At 48.5% G+C, this 18943-nt stretch overlaps 2 protein-coding genes across 5 annotated transcripts in view; one reads left to right on the top strand and one right to left on the bottom strand.

The window, feature by feature from the left end:
• Window positions 1-1786, top strand: LOC114852728 (small EDRK-rich factor 2-like). The gene is made up of 3 exons (XM_029145345.3): window positions 1-158; window positions 1104-1212; window positions 1393-1786. Exons 1-3 carry the CDS (start codon window positions 152-154, stop codon window positions 1454-1456), a joined length of 180 nt encoding a protein of 59 aa, XP_029001178.1. The 5' UTR covers window positions 1-151; the 3' UTR covers window positions 1457-1786.
• A 1342-nt stretch (window positions 1787-3128) lies between these two features.
• Window positions 3129-18943, bottom strand: part of LOC114852209 (semaphorin-4B-like) — a 29852-nt gene continuing 14037 nt past the window's right edge. For all 4 annotated transcript variants that reach the window (XM_029144452.3, XM_029144450.3, XM_029144449.3 and 1 more), the window contains exons 3-15: window positions 14829-14989; window positions 14623-14685; window positions 14061-14159; window positions 12279-12390; window positions 11826-11942; window positions 11585-11742; window positions 9389-9570; window positions 9026-9176; window positions 8740-8950; window positions 8535-8650; window positions 7760-7917; window positions 7393-7484; window positions 3129-7161 (exon numbers count right to left, since the gene is read on the bottom strand). In XM_029144452.3, the coding sequence (XP_029000285.1) occupies window positions 6389-7161; window positions 7393-7484; window positions 7760-7917; window positions 8535-8650; window positions 8740-8950; window positions 9026-9176; window positions 9389-9570; window positions 11585-11742; window positions 11826-11942; window positions 12279-12390; window positions 14061-14159; window positions 14623-14685; window positions 14829-14989 (2393 nt within the window). In that variant the 3' untranslated portion in view covers window positions 3129-6388. The remainder of the gene's footprint in view (window positions 7162-7392; window positions 7485-7759; window positions 7918-8534; window positions 8651-8739; window positions 8951-9025; window positions 9177-9388; window positions 9571-11584; window positions 11743-11825; window positions 11943-12278; window positions 12391-14060; window positions 14160-14622; window positions 14686-14828; window positions 14990-18943) is intronic.

Below are 18943 nucleotides of genomic sequence, written 5' to 3'. Positions count from 1 at the left end.
TTCTGGTTCTCGTGAGGAAGTCTCGCGCATTTTTGGCAGCCACGGTGAGGCGCAACCAAAGCAGAAACAGCGATTGGAGCGACGAGAAGGGAGCTAGCGGCCCTTTGGCTGAGCTTGACTGTATTTCAGGCAAAAGGAGCATCAGATAAAAATGACCAGTAGGTATCATCATATAATATGACTGTAAGACCGTCATGTACTTCTCGTCTTTTGCATGTCCAACGTAGTCGCAGCTTTTGCCCCTCGGTAGCCGTTGCCATCGCCGACATGGGTTCCGTCTATTTGCTGAGACAAACGAAACGCTTTTTAACAGATTTATCGCCTGGTCAAAAAAACACACACATACCCACAACACTACGATTGTTGTAATTGGTACTACGTTGTAGTGTGTGTCACGTGGCTGTATGTTAATTGGTAACTTCTAATAGACTTTGGTTTGTCATTTTCAACATCAACAGACCAGTGGGAGGATTGTTGTCCGACTATTAGTCTAGTCCCTGGCCTGCAGTTATGGTCTAGCTAAAGTTACGGGGAACGTTTAAATCAGGATCAAGGCTGCTTGTATTCACGGCTTTTGCCAGTAAGGACTTATTTTTCGGATGCGGCTCCGCCTGTGCTGCCTGTTAATGTTTAGCTGCTGAGACAAACACGTAAAGCACGGTTCGTGTGCTGTGGTCCTGTGATGAAGCTGCTCTGGGGCGCCTCTCTGCCACGTCGGCTGATTTGCACCATTTTTGTCTCTGCAGGTTTTTGTGTTTATATTATGTGCTTTGTATGTAAACAGACTGTATTTTCATTTCTATTTTGGGCTTTATGGAATGGAAAGGACTAAAAAGAACTGTCAACAGACTGTTATGACTCTGAGGAACCTTCACATCTCACCTCAAAAATGGAAAATACATGTAAAGCTGTGTACATTAAATATTGGGTATACCAGCCACTTATACACGTGTATGTATGTAAATAAACAACATGCCACTGGAGGAAACATTTAATTCTGCGAAGTAAGAACATGATTCTGATATTTTTGCTTGTTGAACTGCAAACTCTCCATTGCTGTCCAGTCTTACTGCGTTTGCCTTCTCGTTTTGTCTGACACGCAGGAGGAAACCAACGTGAGCTTGCACGCCAGAAGAATGCCAAAAAGCATTCTGAACAGACTAAAGGGAAACGGGGCGACGATGGGCTGTCTGCTGCTGCACGGAAGCAGAGGTGGGCACTTGTCTCTACATTACTTATAAGAAAGATGCACGTGAGCTTTTAGCAACATGGCAAAAACCACTTTACACTATTTTTTTTATTTAATAAAAGCAATAGTGGACATTGTTTAATCATATTGTGGTTGAATGTTGGAAAATACTTGATTATATTATAGTTTGCTTTCTCCTGAAGGGATGCTGAAATAATGCAACAGAAGCAGAAAAAATCAGATGGAGGGGAAAAACCTAAAAAATGAAGAAAAACCCAGAACCACATTCTTCTTCCTGATATTTATGAGAATTGATCTGTCATTTTCGTCTAGACATGAAAATCTAGGATCCTACATTCTTCCCTATGGAAAATGACATTTTGCTTGTTCGATTTGTTATTTTAGTCGGTGAAATCATGCCTGAGCAAGTTAGTGGTTGTTCACGTTGGTGCTGCATGCACCGGAGCATCAGTAGTGTAAGGAGCTGGAGAAAGATGAACAATTCTTGACACAAAGCATCTATGTAACAGTTGTGTATTTTTGTACAAAAATGTCCCCTGCTGGTTTGAATAAAGTGTATCTTCTTATAAATTCAAAGTGCATTGCATCATTCCTCGCTGGGTCCAGGACTAATTAACAACACTTAAATATACAAAGGCTACTCAGATTAGACAAGAGACAGCACATGCCAGATGGAGTTAGAAATTGTTACCATTCCTCAGGATGATGTGTTCATTTCTATAAAGCCCTGACAACAAAGTTACAAATTAAAGAATCTGTTCACATAAACTAATAAAATGGATGTACACCTACCTCACCATAATGTGACAAACCTCCTGGATATGAAAAAAACAGTTTTCAGTGATATACAATTATTTAAATTTGCCCCAAATTCTAAAAACCATTTTCAAGCGACGGTCAGATAAAATGAACGGGGATCTCACTGCATTCCATTTGTACCGAGTACCGAGAACACCAGGTGACAAATAATGCAATGTGGCACAATGACCACCAGGGGGAAGCACATACCCTGAAATGTTCCATCACATGTCAGAATAGTAAAACTGCAACATTAAAACAGTTTATGGGTCCAAGAATGACGGTCTGGAATTTTTAGGCCATAAAAAGGGTTTGTGTGATTATTTCCTTTTTCTAAAATGAATCACACACAACTCATCTTTGTATTTTGGCTGTTGTTTACCAACATAAGCCTAACATTGCATAATAATGATATTGTATAACTGTAAAGCTATAGTTCCGCCTATTTGAATTGCCATTTGTTTTGAAATGGCCAAAACTTTTTTTTCACATTACAGGTTATGTCATATATGGAACAAGCAAGAATAATTACAGGCTGATTTTGGGTTTGATGCTTGACAGAATACTAAGCAGAGTCAGGTTTGCCATGTTGCTGGAAATGCACGTTAAGTGACATCAGCTGTAATTACAGTCCACATCCAGAGGCTATTTTTGATGCCTGCCAAATTATTGTCTTAGGTGTGACTTTTGTAAACAATTGTATAGTATTGACAATTGTCAATGAGGACTGGTGAATAGTAATATAAAGAATAATAATCTAAAGGTTTAATATCTAACAATTATGAAAGGGAAAAGTACATAATCAATTTTATTTAGCAGAAATGACGTTCCCTCCAGTGGCATGTTGTTTGTATATTTACATTATATACAAGTGTTGGTCCACTTATATTTAATGTAAACATGTACTTTCCATTTGTGAGTCATACCGTCTGATAATTGACTTGTTCTTTTTAAGCCTTTCCATCACACAAAGCCCAAAATACACAGCTGAGACAAATCTAAAGAACAACTGCATTTAGTTTTAAATCAAATTAACGCTGTGCAATAATTAGCTAGGTTTAGTTTCTAGACCTAAAACCAAAAATGCAAATTTAAAGCCAAAGCGACACACTACATGAACAAAAGTCAAAACATGTATTTTATTTATGTATCTTAAAAAATTAAAATAAAGTGCTTTTATGTACAATATAATAAAAACAACAGTCACAATCTCAATGATACAAAAAATACAGTTCACAATGTTATTTATACACAACAAATAAAAGAATTCATGCAGGCAAGACCACATTTGTCTAATAGTTATTCAGTCAACTAAACGCATGGTGCAGGTTCTGAGGCAGAGCTGTGGCTGCGTCTCATGGCGGAGCTGATACGCAGGAGTTTGCGTCCTGCCGTAGGTTTACACAATGATTAGTTACTTCTATTGTGCTGTTTTGTTTCGTTGAACTAAATCTGAAAAGATGTCGCAATGATTTGCCTACTTGAGCTGTATTGTGAGGACAGACTGGTGTAAGTGTTATATAGTTGGCTACATTCATGTCCAGTACAGTGTGTTCTGTGTACGGAGGAGCCACTCAAAATGAAGCATTACTTAATGAAAAGCAAGTCATTAATAAATGCTCATTTTATTCCTCTTTGATCCTTATTAACCATTAACACCAAATGGTTACATAGTTTCAGCTTAAGAATATTACATCTTCATGTTGGAGATTTATTGATGAAATGCTGCTAAATATTTAAGTTTAAGTTGGCATTAGTCCATCGCTTTTCAAATGCTCGTTTGAGCAGCTCCCAGTTTGGTGTTTGCGGCTAAAGTTAGCGGTGGCGTGGATGAATCAGTAAATCTACTGCTGACCCGTGCTGTGGAGGTAAATGCGCCCGGAGCGGGCTACAATCACACTGTTCGCCAGGTCACTGCTGGGCATTGTACAACGTGGCACATGGCTGAAAGGCAGAACAACTGGACGTTTAAAGGCATTTTGAAAGGATGCTGTGAGGTTATTCATCAAGCACATCAAAGCAGGCGAGACAGAATCGCTTAACGGCAAGAGATTTACAAGTCTAAGCGTCAGCGACTGTCATTCACAGCTCACGATTCAACGTTCGCCTAGAAATAAGCTCAGTTTTTGCTTTGACGTGCTCGAAAAGTAACAGCGTGGTGAGACGTGCACTGGAATCTGTGCAGGTAGCGGAAGTAGGCAGTAAAGCACTATGAAGGGAAATATCAGCAGTGTTCACTCTCTAGTTTCAAGACTATCTCTACAACACATCTTGCACAAGGTCCCTTAAAACACACACAATATTAAGTACAAATACTGTATATATATATACATACACACACGCGCACACACACACACGCACACATACACGCACCAAAACCCAAAGCAAAGGGAACACTGACCACTGTTGCGCAGTATGCTGTGCAATTACATTGTCAACCTGTAACAGTTACATGTTCTGCTCAATGCTCAAATAGCAAAAATTAATTTTGTATGATATTGGAATATATCGTCTGTCCTGATAGATACGGTGAACTGCTGATGCATTCAAAGACACGCGGTGCAAATGTATCTCTATATCAGCCTCCTACATCTTTGGACGATTCCGTTTAAGTCTCCGGCGTCTGACGTGGGTGCAGGAGCGTTGGTGATGGCTGCACTGGTCCCTGGAACAACCGCGTACCCGAACTCCCTCCTCTCAGCAGCCGCAACGTCTGTCTCCCATTAGCGGCGTCTTTTCTTTTTTTAAGAATACGCTCCAATTTGGCTCAAGTGTGCAAACCTCTAAGTATTCGACACCCTGATCTCGTGTGCTTTCACATTAACGATGCTTCGACGCGTTACTGGCTGCAGTGAATGCACCGACAACCTGGTGGGTTGGAGATAAAATGAGCTGGAACGACGAGTTAGCATTTAATCTAAAGGTTAGTATAGTTAGCGTTGGTTGGACTCAGTAGTCTGCTGTCGTACTGCAGCCGTACCTGTAGGTTTTACACATGACTCCTTTAAGGGCAGCTTAGAGAAATCAGGGATTTGCTCAAGGCAACTAGTCGGCATGTCATATCCTTGGCCCCGCTTCCGATTTTACATCAAATATTTGCCTCAAGCAGATTAAAAGCTTTTTTTAAGCTAACAGTCTTTAAAAACTTTCCACCTTCACTTCCTTTTTTTGTCCTTAGTGCCTCTTTTGTGAAACCCGAACGTGGTTTCATCGCTCTGTGCTTTTACACAGTGATCGATGACATGGGAAGGCGTGAGATGGGAGCAGTCTTCACAGAATGGCACTATTGCATTTGGATGAGACCATGAAGGTGTTAGTTTTGGCACAGAGCGTGTGGTGGTTTCGGCGCTGCCCTGAACGCGGTGGCGGTTTCTCCTTGGCTCTGTGAGACCAGGTCTCTGTTCCACAGCCCCTGTTTTAACGCATCACAGTACCTGCAGATCATTATTGGCGTCTCAGAGCAGCAGGTGGAGCTCAATGGATTCCCTAAACAGTTCACGGTACAGTTTAGTCTAAATGAAACAACAACAACAACATACATTCAGGAGGTAAATGTCAGTATTTAGGCCCTGTAGAATAATTTATGATCCAATTTTTGATCATCTGTCGACATATTCAGAGCTCTATTTACCCAAGGTGCTGTGTCATGGTTAGCCTCAGCGTTCCGGCGTCAATTCTCACACACTCATGACCTTTACTCAGCACACGGGAACAAACGCGCTCTGTGACTGACCGGCTCCCGTCACGTGTGGATCGCAATGAACATGTGGTAAAGTCTCTAAAACCTGAAGTCTCGCTCGCCGCTGCAGCTGCAGCTTGGTTCTAGTGTGCATAATAACAGTATCAGTGTATCAGCAGCCATCTTCTGCGCTGCGTGTGCAAGCTCGCACATCCTGAACTGGGGCTGGAAAACACATGGATGTTCATAATTCATTGTCTGTTGTTCTTATTACTCTATATCGTGTCATGGGATGGACATCAACTAGACTGGTTGATTCTTGCATATCTAGAGATAAATACTGATGGGGAGGAAGGTCTTTTTCCTCCTTATTGTTCAGCCCTACACTAACACACACGTTTGCTGTTAGTGGTTATGGTAATGACAAAAAAAGGGTTAATACGACTATTGTGAGCAGCTGCCATGGTTCGGTGAGACGGACGCTCGCGCCGCGTCCTCGGATCGTTCCCTGCAGCGAATCCGACCAACCTCCAGCTTTGGAGTGGAACTGGCTAAATGAAATGCCCTCTGCGCTGATCACAGAACACGGATGGCTGAAATAAAAGGTGCTGTGATGTCGGCCGGGCCCCCCCTCCGTCGCCCCGTGGCCCGAGTCCGTCCTGGACGTGCAGGGTCGCGTCTGTCAGCGGGCGCCGCTGCTCTCAGACGATGGAGTCCTTGATCTCCGAGCCCAGCCGCACTCTGGGCCGCGGGCAGGTGGGCGAGTACTCCACGTGGCTCTCCTTCGGGCCGAGCGGCCGCCTGTCGGACGCCTCCGAGAAGCTCTTGCTGTTGTCGGGCGAGGACTCGTGCGTGGGCGTGCTGCAGATGTAGTTGTCGTTGAGCGTCTGGTAGCCCTTGTGGTCCGACGTGGACACGGGGATGGTGTTGCCGTTGAGCGGCAGGCTCTCGGCCGGCTTCCCCGCCATTCGCGGCTTCTTCTGCGGCATGTTGGCGCACTCGCCCTGCTTCAGCACGGACTTCATGTGGTCGCGGTTCCGGTAGATGACGAACAGGGAGAAGACGACGAGGGAGAAGGCGAGCAGGGCGCACACCACGATCAGCTCGTTCCAGTACGTCTTGGTGTGGACCTGCTCCGACCGCGACCTCCCGGGCAGGATGATGGTCTCCTCGCGCTTCACGTGCGGCGTGCGCGAGTGCCCAATCAGAGTGGTGCTCTCCTGACGCGGCTCCGCCCTCACGCAGTAATTGGCCAGCAGCTGGCGGAAGCCCTCCTCCTCCGACCAGCACTCGTAGGTCTCGGCGCGCTCGGCCTGCGCCACCACCACCAGGTTTCCCTCGGGGGTCGCGTACAGGAACTGGCTGGCGCCGTCGCTGTGGCGCCACCTCCTCTGGGCCAAGTTGGACCTGAGCTTACAGGGCAGAACTCTGAACGTGTTGGCTGGGATTGTGATGACTTGGCAGCTGGAGCCACCTGCAGAGAACGGAATGGATTTGAGACAACTTAAAGGAATAGTTCAACCTTTTTAGAAAGAAGCTGGTGGAGACATGACTGTCTAAGCAGTAGATGTAACCACGCTTTTTGCATGTCATTCATAACAGTGGCCAGGTATTTCTCTGTGCACATTTAAAATTAAAACTACAAAGTAACGGGATGAGTAACACACTTTAATTAGAGACGACAGCACAACGAGGACACACTCACGAGAAGCCGGTGGCCTGTTTGATCTGCCGCTGAGGAACGTCCTGTTGCAGATCGCCGATGTGTCGGCCTCCTCCACATCCTGCTGCCAGTGGCTGCGTCGAAGCGGACCGCAAAACAACAAGGTTAATGTCAGCAGCTGCAATGAAAGGGGCCTTAAGGCAGACGCACGCATGTACACCGCCCAGCTCCGGCATTGTGACACCTGTAGCACAGATTAGCAGGATGACCAGCGTCTCCCAGTGCTTCGCTCGCGCAGATGCAGATTGTGAGTTTGGTTATGGGAGGATGAGTCTCATTATTATGTTGTATTATCTGTTTTATGTAGTGCCCAGAAACGAGCTGTGCCCCAGTGACACCGGGCTCGGACCTGTCGGGGGGGGCCATCCTGACGTCCCGGCACTGGCGCCCGGTCCAGGCGCAGTAGGGATCTCTGGACAGCACACACTCGCCGCAGCTCAGGTAGTTGGAGCAGTTGGCGACAGGGACCTCCACCAGGCCGGAGTGGGACGAGACGAACAGCAGGCCCTGCGGACGAGAGCCACCGCGTGCGAGTCAGTGCGATAGAAATATCTGAGGGCTGTGAGTTCAAACAGGGACAACATGAAAGACAGCAACTCCAGATAAACACAGCAACACACGCAAACAAAGGAGTAACTGTGGCCAGCTGCTCTTTTAGTTGGCGCCAGCTGAGTAATTTGGTTGTAGTCGAAAACATCCACCATCACAACAGCTTCAACTTTCATTTGTTCTTTGGAATTAACACTGTTGAGTCTCTATTAATGAGACACAGATACTGATGCTGTGTTCAGATGAACAGAAGTGTGGATTCTGTCTTAGCTCCAAATAGGGACATGGAAACTAAGAATACGCTCACAGGACGCATCTGTGACTTTATTAGACTTACATAATCGTAGATAAGATTTGCTCTGGAGAGAGGCCATTATGTAATAAAGAGAAACAAGGTAATGAAATTTAGCTCCGAGTAAAAAGCCAAGGAGGATCATAAATTCAGTTACAGATGGAGCTATAACTTAGAGGCTAAGAAAACACAGCAGCCTGATGTGCTCTGCTAAATGCAGCTCCTCCACAGCTTCACCAGCTACTAAACTGGTCACCAGCTGATACAGCCCATGTTCATTTACCCTCTGAGGATCCAGTTCAATGTGCTGCACAGGCTGAGGCTCAGAGAACAGAACCAGCTCCTCGATGATGTGCATCTTATCGTTGGCGTTGATGGCTTTGTGCAGCTTCCCGTCGTCTGGAACACAGAGGCGGAACACGGGTTGAGGTGCAACGCAGGGCGTCCGGGCCCGTTCTCCGTTCAACGTTCTCGCTCCGGTTCTCTACCTGTTCCGATGAAGAGCACGTCGTACGCCCGCTCCATGCCCTGGATCTTGTGGACGGCGATCTGCGTGTAGCGCACGCTGCGCTTCAGCAGCAGCGGCGTGCTGCGGATCACGCCGTCCATCAGGAAGTGGTCCTTGACGAAGTTGAGCACCTTGTCGGGCATGTGCAGCGACGACTGGATCCCCATCTGCCGTGCGTGGTTGGTCACACACTGAGGCAGCGAACCACAAATGAGCCATGAGGAAGCAGCACTGCTCTGTTAACTTGCTCTGATGTGACCACTCACCGCTCCGGGCCGCGGCTCTGGCACCGGGTGGTTGTACGTGTACCACTGCTGCGTCTCCCTGTTCACCTCGCGGTAGCGCCCGCTGAAGGCTCTCTCCACCTGCGCCATGGTGAAAGCGCACACCGCCGAGCTGCCGGAGGCGCCTTTGTACCTGTGGAGCAAAACAAACGCTGCTTTCCCTGCGTTTCATTTCATTCCCCCACTTTGTTGACATGACTGTGTTTTGCTGCATGCGCTCGAAGCCAGGGGGAGGCGGCGACCTGCCAGGTTCGAGCAGGGAACCGGCTTTAGATGGTGCCGATGAGCCGTTTGGAGCAAAGCGCCGCTATGTTTGTGTGCAAACACAGCCAGTTTGTCTCTTACCACTGCGAGGTGAAGACTCCGTAAAACACCGTGCTCTCCCAGCTGTCTCCCATCGGCTTCAGGACAAACATGTCCTGGATTATGTTAAAGGGGAACCCGTCATCAGGGAGGGAGCACAAGAGCTGAGCCTTCAGGAACGTGGTCCATTTCTTCTGCAGAACCCTCTCACCTCCTTTATCGCCCTGCAGCAATTAGAAAGATTAGCATCAGGTTTGCACAGTGACAAACCTTGAAAAAATGTAAACACAGGACCCTAATGTGTTAAAGCTGCATTGCCCCCTCGTTGAGGTTAAATAAGGAAAGTCAATAGTCACTTTTTAATAATGGGAATAACTGAACAAATACCCACAATCAACCAAGATCTCAACGTCCTAGTGGAATTCTACAGTCAGCGATTGTTCATACGGTGCAGCACATGTGGTGACTTTATAGTGAATTACAAAGGACGTGGTGACAATAAAACAGGAAAAAAGTTTTCCAAATAAAAGCTTGTTATATCAGCGGCTCTTTGAAGAACAGGGCATTAAAACGGAAAACAATCAAGAGCTAGTAATTAATTTGAGCTTTGAAATCTCTCACACAAGCTGCCACGAAAAACTGATCAGATGACTTGTAAGATGGCTGCTAATTATCAGAGAGCCCAGAGGACTCGCCAGTCTCAAGACGGGACTCCTGCTTCAAATCCAAACCCTAAACAACTCCTACAGAACAGCTGGGAGACAATGCCACGCAATAGCCACCACTGTTTCCTCCTCCAACCAGTCGTGCTTTTCAATGGGGGGGGGGGGGGGGGGGGGGGGGGGGGGGGGGTAAGTACAAGTACAAATGCAGAAACATGTATAAATTTTATCTTCATTAATAATTTGCCTATGATTGATTTATTTATTCATTTGAGTTTTGTTTTGTATTTAATTACATTTTTGTATGCATCTCTTGATTAAACATGCCTGTGAGGTTTGTATGCACTGGATGTGAGTGGAGCTCCTCTGGGGGGAGCATGGCCACCCCTGCCCCCCCCTGAGGGCGCCACTGCCTCTAACACAGACAGCCCTGTCACCCAACAGACCTGTTGCAGGAGCGGAGCCTCGTGGACGCCCTCCAAAAACACTCATGCTGCATTCACGTTCACGTTCATCCAACTTCACATTTCACATTCGTGACGTTTCCTCACACAACGCTCATAACAATCAGCCTGACTCTCTGTGAGCACCTGAACAAACAGAGCAGCGGGGGAGTGGAGTGAGGAGGGGGAAAACATCTTAAAAGTAAAACAGTAAAACAGTAGTCATCACATAAAGCCTGTTTTATCTTATCTTACATGAAAGGAGGGCTCCAAACACGCCCAAAACGCTTCAGACGTCCTCCAACCACACGCAAACATTCCTTGGTTCCCAGACGGAAAAAGGAGCGACTGCATCCTGTCCGCGTGGAAAGCAGACGGCGAGGGACACGCGTATGTTTAGCTGAGCGGCGGTTTGGGAGATGAGGAACTGCGTAGGCCGCCAGCTCTAACAAGCGTGAATGCAGAAGAAACCACCTGCAGGTCGACTGCACCGCCACAAAACGGCCTCAACAGGCGCCGGCCGGGGACAGGAGGCTCCATCACGCAGTGGATCTGCAGCGAGAGCCCTCAGTCCGAGGCTCGGAGCCTGTCAGCGGCCGCCTCACGTAGAACCCAGGCGGAGCCGGAGCCGAGCAGGACTAAGTCATTAGGCTGTCACTTAGGATTACATGCTGTCCCCGCGATTACGCACATTACTGCCTCGCTGAACAGGCAGCATCAGTCAGAGCGGGACGCTAAGTGCATGTATATCAGGCTTCGCTTTATTTAATCACAGGTAAAAAAAGAGAGTGTCAGCGTGGCTGGCTGCTTTCTGCAGGTGTGACAGTTCACATGCTTTATCTGACAACAACGACAACAACAGGGCGTTTGCTGTAGGAAACGGAACCTCTAAACGCGAGGAAGAAGGCCAAACACGGACGGAGGGAGAGGTGGAACCGTGGAGGAGGTGGCGGTGCAGAGAGGGAGGAGGAGGAGGGTGATAATTAGGGCAAGAGGAAAAACCAACGCTGCTGAAAACATGTTTTCACAGTCGGCGCGAGCGCTCCGGTCGGATGGAGGCGAACGTGCCCTGACAGGGAGCGCTCCCAGCTGATCGCATGGGGATCCGGCAGAGGAAGCCCGGCTGTTCCTACCTTACACACGCGGGCGATCCTCGACACAATGGTGTTGTCGAAGAAGTCGAATTCCTTCCCCGCTTCGCTGAAGAAGAAGTAAACCTTGTCGTCGTCGCCCACGGCGTTGCCCGTCGGCTGGCTCTCCTCGATGTAGGCCGACCCGACGAAAACGGGGTCTGACGCAAACAAGACACAAGAACACGTTGAGAACGCGATGGGAACCGCGGCCTCGAGCGTCGGTCCGTGACGCGGACGTCACCTTGCAGCCATTTCAGAGAGTTCTCCGTCTTCAGTGCTGTTCCTTGGCCTAAACTCTTGTAAATGACTGGTTCATTTCCCTGGAAGTTACTGGCTGTACCCGTGTACAACTCACCATCTGGAAGGAAAAACAAGACGGAGCATGATTTAATATTCATTCACCAGTTGCTGCTTTGGGCAATGACGCTGGAAACAGTTGATAAATCTGATAGTTCTTTGCTCACATGCAGCTCCATTATTTACCAAATGCTTTATTAAAGAAGCTGAAACACAGACTCCGCTGGTGTCCAGTTATTTATGTATCCTGAGTCCGGAGCAGACAAACAACATTAGCAGGCGCATCATGACTCACTGAAGATGGAGCCAATGTTAAAGTAGGTCCAGGAACAGCTGAGGCGCTTCTTCCACAGAGAAGCAGATTCACAACAAAGAGAAGCCGTTCGCGGCTACGTACCGACGATGATGGCGGTGGATTTGTACTCGGGGTTGAAGGGACAGCGGCTGCGCCCGTCCTCCATCACGACCTCGCCCTCCCTGTCTCGCACCAGCGTGAATGTCGACGTGTTCTGGAAACAGGGGAACAAGCAAACGGTCCCGTGAGCCGCGGTGCAGGAGAGAGCGAGTTCTGCAACCTCAGGCCCGTCCGCTCTACGGAACCACCCCAACACAGCCACTTCCTGTCCGCAGGACGCTAGAGGAGACTGGTTTATCGTGGCTCATTTAAGCCCCACAGCTGCACCTGACTGCCCTGAATCCAGCCACTGTCTATCGTCAGCCCCGACCCGACCCGCTGCCACCAAGCCTCTGTGACGAGCATGAATCCTTTGCTCAGTCCATCTTTACCCACGTTTAATGTTTGCAGTGGCCAGATGTTTCCCCATTAAAAAGGAAAGTCAGATGGTCTCTCCTGGCTGAGACCACGCGTCAACACAGAGCAGAACACAGCTGTAGCTGCCTTTGCCTGTTCTCACTGTTTACCGGCAACTCATCAACATTTAGCATTTGGGGAAAGGTTGTGTAACGTTTTCCTCAAATCTGAGAGTTTCATCATTTCTTAGAATGAGTGACCTTGCTTGAGTAACTTTAGGGCTGAGCTTTTTAAACACAAGCCTGCGTTGTTGACATTTTCCGAGCGGGGAGGGTTTTTAAAGTATTACAAAAGTGTTGAAACTGCTTGTTTTGTCCAAATAACAATCGAAACCCAGATATGCTGAAAAACACAGGTCAAAAAAAGTCCAAAAAAAAAGTCCAATGTTATTCATCCAAGGTCAGTCAGTTTTTTAAGTCAAAATCTTAAAACACTAAAATAAATATTTAATACATTTTCATGCTGGTTCGTCTAGTTACTGATGATGTTCTCCTGAAAGTCCTCCTAAATATAATGTCGCTTCTACAGTGACTCCTTCAGATGGAAATGACTCCACACCCTTATTTGTTTAATTTAAGCAGCAGAAGCCCCATCACATAAAATGACCTATATCCAGAGCACATCTCAAAGAGTTTGGAGTGATAAGAATGTCAAACAGGACAGTGTGGTCGCCTCACGTGCCACGGACGTCTTCCCATGCTTTGTGATCAGATGTTGTTTTTCCTCAGTTTATTTTAAGTCATGTCTGAACTTTTGATTGTTTACTTTCTTGTTGCCCACTGTAATAATAAGACATCTATTAATGGTAATATTATGAGTCGCACACACACACACACACACACACACACACACACACACACACACACACACACACACACACACACACACACACACACACACACACACACACACAGCTGGTGAACTTCTTTCAGACTTTCATGGAATCCCAGTTCAGGACCTTAAGTCGTGGCCAGGCATCTTTAGGCTGAGTCGCCCCAGGCCGTTCTTCCTTTCTCAGGCCAAAGACGAGAGTTGAACGCCCCGCTTTAAGAGCTGAGCTGACACCCCCCCCCCCGCTGCTGAAATCAGTGTCATCCTGCTGCCGGCTACTATCGCAGCAGATGTACTCCTTCACTAGATAAACAGATCCTCAGCTCTTTTAGCTGGAAGCCCCACGGCTCACGATCCCCCGTACGGCTTGTCTGGATAAACCGCCTCAGTGGGGTTTGGTTGCGCTCGGATAAGACAGATCTGTTTCTAACATGGTGGAAACAATGAGCTGATTCCACGAGAAAGACAATTAAATCCATCAGAATCTGGAACCTTTATTATATGACAGAAAATGAACTCCTGGAAGTAAGTACTTACAATGTAGGCGCAGATGGGGCTGAAGGCATAGGTGCCGCACACGTAGAGGTGAGTGCTGTTCAGCCGCAGGAGGATTTTTATGTAATTGAAGCAATCAGTCTGGAAGGAGAAGAGATGAGCAGGTCAAGCTCTGTGCATCTACATCAAATGTGCCTGAAATACTCGCAATCATAAGGAAGTCTGGCAATAAAATAATAAAAAACCACAAATGCACCAGGAGGTGTTTGATAGACACTGACAGTGTCACCGTTGGTAAAACCTGCCCAAAGCAGCAGCCGCCTGGGGAGCCGCCTGTAACACTGTAATACAGGGCATGATGTACGCCGCAGCACAGACCACAGAGGCCTGTCGCCCACGGATACGACAGCCGCCATGACAACAAGGTGACAGACAGACACGGAGGGAGGAGGGACCCCCCGCGGGGCTGCACGGGGGGTCGCCTTGTCTTCAGGGAGGAGGTTAGTGGAGCAATACGGACCTGCGCCGCTCAATGCTTTACATGTAGTATAATAATTCACATTATGTTTATTGCATGGTTGAAGTGGTTGAAAGCAACTCTGACCTCCAGGTTCTTCCCTTTGAAGCTGCACTCCTCTCGCTTTCCTGCTGGCGTGCTCCACTTCAGCTGATGACGACAGAAAACAGATCAGAATCAGTCGCGTGCAGGAACGGTGGTTTGGGGCTGGACGTCCACCCGGAGTTCGTGCCTGCTGTAATGCGGATCGCCCAGTTAGTTAGCTAGTTGCTAGTTAGCCCGAACCCACTCACGTTCTTCTGCAGCTTGGTCTTGCTGATGTCGGACAGCGTGAGGGCAAACAGCGCCTCCCTGGCCCCCACGTACAGCATGTCGTCCTCCTGGCTCAGCAGCAGAGACGTGTAGTTGGAGACGCCGTCCGCGGAGAACCTCCTGGCCGACCGCTCCTTTGCAGCTGGAAGGAGTAAGAACAAACCTTATCGTCATCATCATCATCATCATCATCATCATCATCATCATCATCATCATCATCATTATCATCAGGACAGAACAGGGAGCGGTAGCTGCTACAGAACATGGTCTCATGCTCACAGCACCATCACAGGCACGTGTGCTTCACAAAAGCTAAATCTAGCGTTTCTCCTTTCAGTTCAGGAGCTGCTTGTGGGTTTGTGTGTCGTTTAAGCTAAAGTCCCTGAGCTTCTTCCGTAGAGCAGCAAATACATCAACTTCTTCATACATTCATCCAATTTCCTTCTATCTTGGACGAAAGTGTCTGGCACAAACGTCCCCTCAGGCCCACGGGTGACGTCATTGGAAACCGAGTCCGGATCAACATGTAAACTACAACTTGGCTGGTTGTCAGAGGCGTGAGCTGTTCGAGCACTGAAGATGAAACCGCTACCTTTGATTTTCAGAGCCCCAAAGTGGACAGACTTCCCGTTACGTTGCCGGTTTTAGTCATCACCATCTCCAGCTTCACCGCTCCAGCAGCTGACAGCGAGCCCGTCCACGTGAGGCCGTGGTGGCTCCTTCCCGACAGCTGGAAAAACCTCCCCCGTCACGGGCCAGGCCTCTTCAAATGGACCTCTGCAGCAGCGGGGGCCATAAGTCACACAAGCAACCGTTGCCCCACGTCGCTCCGTTTTTACTCCCGCCTCAAATCGTCCCTGTGATGAAGCCCACGTCCAGCGTACACGGTTGCCGTGTGGCTTTTTCTTGAACTGTGAAAAGGAATTTTTTAGGAGGTCTGAATTGATTTTAGAGCCAAGCGGAAGGACTGTCGAGCTCCTCAGTAAGTAAAGGTTCAGTCGATACAAACACAGGCCAGTCTGTATCTGCTGGATTGATGTTACTGCTTGACATCCAACTACACTAACAACCTTCCAGAGTTCACCCAAGACACGGGATATGTGTAAATAAATATTTGTGCACGCTTTGCTTACATATTTCATGTCTTTGCAGTTTTTGGCCATCTTTAAATGTTTATCTATCATCTGACATTCCACACATATTAAACTCACTCCACACTCCTCCACTCACGGACTCACTCACTCGTCCAAGTAACACTACTGGCTCGTAACTCCGGCTTGTAAACGCTTGCGCTCGCTGCAGTTAAACCCGTTACAGCGTTTTACACGTGCACAAGCAGCGAAGCTTACAGCAGCGAACCCTCCAGTAACGAACCCTCCAGTAACGAACCCTTCCGGAAGCGAACCCTCCAGTAACGAACCCTCCAGTAACGAACCCTCCAGTAACGAACCCTCCAGTAACGAACCCTCAATAAGCGAACCCTCCAGCAGCGAACCCTCCAGTAACGAACCCTCCAGTAACGAACCCTCCAGTAACGAACCCTCCAGTAACGAACCCTTCCGGAAGCGAACCCTAGCTCACATTCAGACGCGGCGTCGTTTACCGGCTGCGCCCCGGGTGGTGCACTGGGCCGCAGTGCAAACAGAGCTGGTGAACATCCACCTTTCCTGCATGCTCACAAACAAAGGGTTTATCGAACAGTCAGAGCGCTTTGGCAGATGACCGTCTTTCCTCTTGTGGGAGTGAAAGGCCACGTGGGCCACGGCTCGTTCCAAAATCAGATCTTAGACCCTTTCCCCTTAAAACGTGGTGACATCTGGAGTCAATGAAGGGGGGGGGGGTGTCATTAAAATCACAGGAGGCAGAGGGAACAAAAAGACTTCTGTCACCGTTCGCTCGTTCAGGACGGGAAGAGACGCACGCTTTCCCATGAGGAGAAACTCTGCTGATGCAGTTCAAGGTAAACGTAGTCTGTTAAGAAATGCCCTGAATGCTCATAAAGAGCGTTTTGCTCAGATCCAGGGGAGCCGTTAGACAAAGCAGGGTCGTCAGGGGCTCCCGTCCACTGGAACCCAACGCAGGCATCTCAGCTTATTAAAGCTGCCACAACTCTCAGACAGACAATGGAGTAATGAGCAGAGGAGACTTATGATGCTCCGGGGGGTGGGAGTCGTTGTACCCAAGAACACGAGGTTGAGACGTTGACCTACGAAGGACCATGGGAGGAAAAAACGTTATCTCCTAAAAGCTTTTTCCCCACAGAGCTTTGTGAGATGGATCTTTGATAAGAGCAGTAACAAATGTCAAAGCGGACTCTCGAGGCCTCTGCTCTTTTCATCTGCTGGAGGTTTTGATGCAGCGGGTCACTTGTGTGCGTCCACATGCTTGCAGCCAAATGCCGGCCGTCCACAACTGCAGGGCACTTCACAGCCGGGCTCCAGGTCCATTCATCACCCGGCTGTTTAATCAGCTGGCTGTCACCGAACCCCCCTCCGACCTCTGCTAACGCCCATCACATCACACCTACCAATCAATCAAATTGCCCATTTCATTGCTGGTGCCAACTCGCTGAATGAGTTAGTAGCAGTTCTGTGGCTCTGAGGCCCGGACTCAAACGAACTCCAAGACACTCGCTTCGCTTGCTGCAATTCTACCAAGAAGTTGGTGAAACGTTAAGACCTCCTGCTTGTTGAGAGACAGTGAAGACTTGCACGCCTCCTTTCACTCAGACACCAGAGTGTGATTAGGTTGCACTTAAACCCACGGCTGAGGTAACAGAGGCATCAGAGGCTTGCAGGCACACGCCGCTGAGGAACCGGAGACATGCCGGAATTCACAGGAAACCAGGCAGGATCAGGCGTTTTCTGGGGTTTAATAGTGCGCTAAGGGTGGGATGAATGATTGGCTGCTTGGCAGGCACACGGCTGCCAAGACACTCCTAAAAGCCCCGACCGTAAACATGCCCCACATTTACTAAAGCTGCGTGAGCCAAGTCACAAGGCAACGGGGGGCAACGGGGACAAAGAGGCTTCGTCTCCGAACGGGAGGAGAGGCATCGCACCCCGAGCTCCCTCCATCTCACACGCGAGGCAAACCTATCAAACAAATAAATGGAACACATCACATCTGTGCCCTCGGCCGAGTCCACACAACAGCGAGGCGCTCGGTTTGACGTGATTTGACGAGCAGCCTGGTAGCGAGACCGGAGCTCCGGCAGAGGCGAGCACGTGCCGCTGCAAGGTCACAGCTCCTTCCGATACGTGGGCAAAGCGGCGACGGGCGCCACCGCTGCAGCACCGAAGCCGAGCCGGCACAAAGGCCTCAGACCGGACATTTTGAATAGGAGCATGTTGTGTGGGAGAAAAAAAAGGTCCACACGCTTCTAAAAGCTGTGAACAAGGGCTGACACCGACGCGGCTCTGCTCTGTAATTACGGGCTCTTAGGTGTCACTCCGATGCGCTGTGGACGGGCACGCGCCCACTAAACGCTCGCAGCAGCAGCATGAGGCCGTCACAGCCCGGAGCCGCGCGGATCCTGCGTCAACCTGCATTATTTTGGTGACAGCCGGCCTCCGTTTCTCACCCGCAGTTCAAACGCGCGTTCACAAAGACAGAATGTCTTGGACATCATGTATTAGGTTGCTGCTTCCATGTGAAGCGATGCCTGCAGTGCCTGTGTTTGTCGTGGATTCATGAAAATATTATCTACAAATCAATAAAGCTGCAACTCTGCAACTGAAATCCTTGGACTTCTCTAATGGAATACAGGGAGGCTTCTGGTGTTCCATATCCTGCCCCATCTTCCACTTCAGATTTATTTATTTTGGTAGTTAGTACATTCTCATACACACAGAAAAACACATGGCCTGACGAATGATGTGATTTCCAGCCAAGAAGACTTAAAGAGAAAAAAATAAGTCATTTGTGTTGGCACGTGAGCCCGAGTCCAGATGGCCCCGCGCTCGCTCGCAGATGGTTTCTGCTCCAGCTACAATCCCGGCGAAGCACACTTCGATTCCTGCAGCCACGTTTTTAGTTTGTACACATGGTGATGTGGAGTGGGCCTGTTCTGCAGAGGCGCCTGATAAGAGGAGCA

This window comes from Betta splendens, chromosome 3 (genome assembly GCF_900634795.4).
Source record: "Betta splendens chromosome 3, fBetSpl5.4, whole genome shotgun sequence".
In the NCBI taxonomy this organism is placed as follows: Eukaryota; Metazoa; Chordata; class Actinopteri; order Anabantiformes; family Osphronemidae; genus Betta; species Betta splendens.
This window is presented reverse-complemented; position numbering and strand designations above follow the sequence as displayed.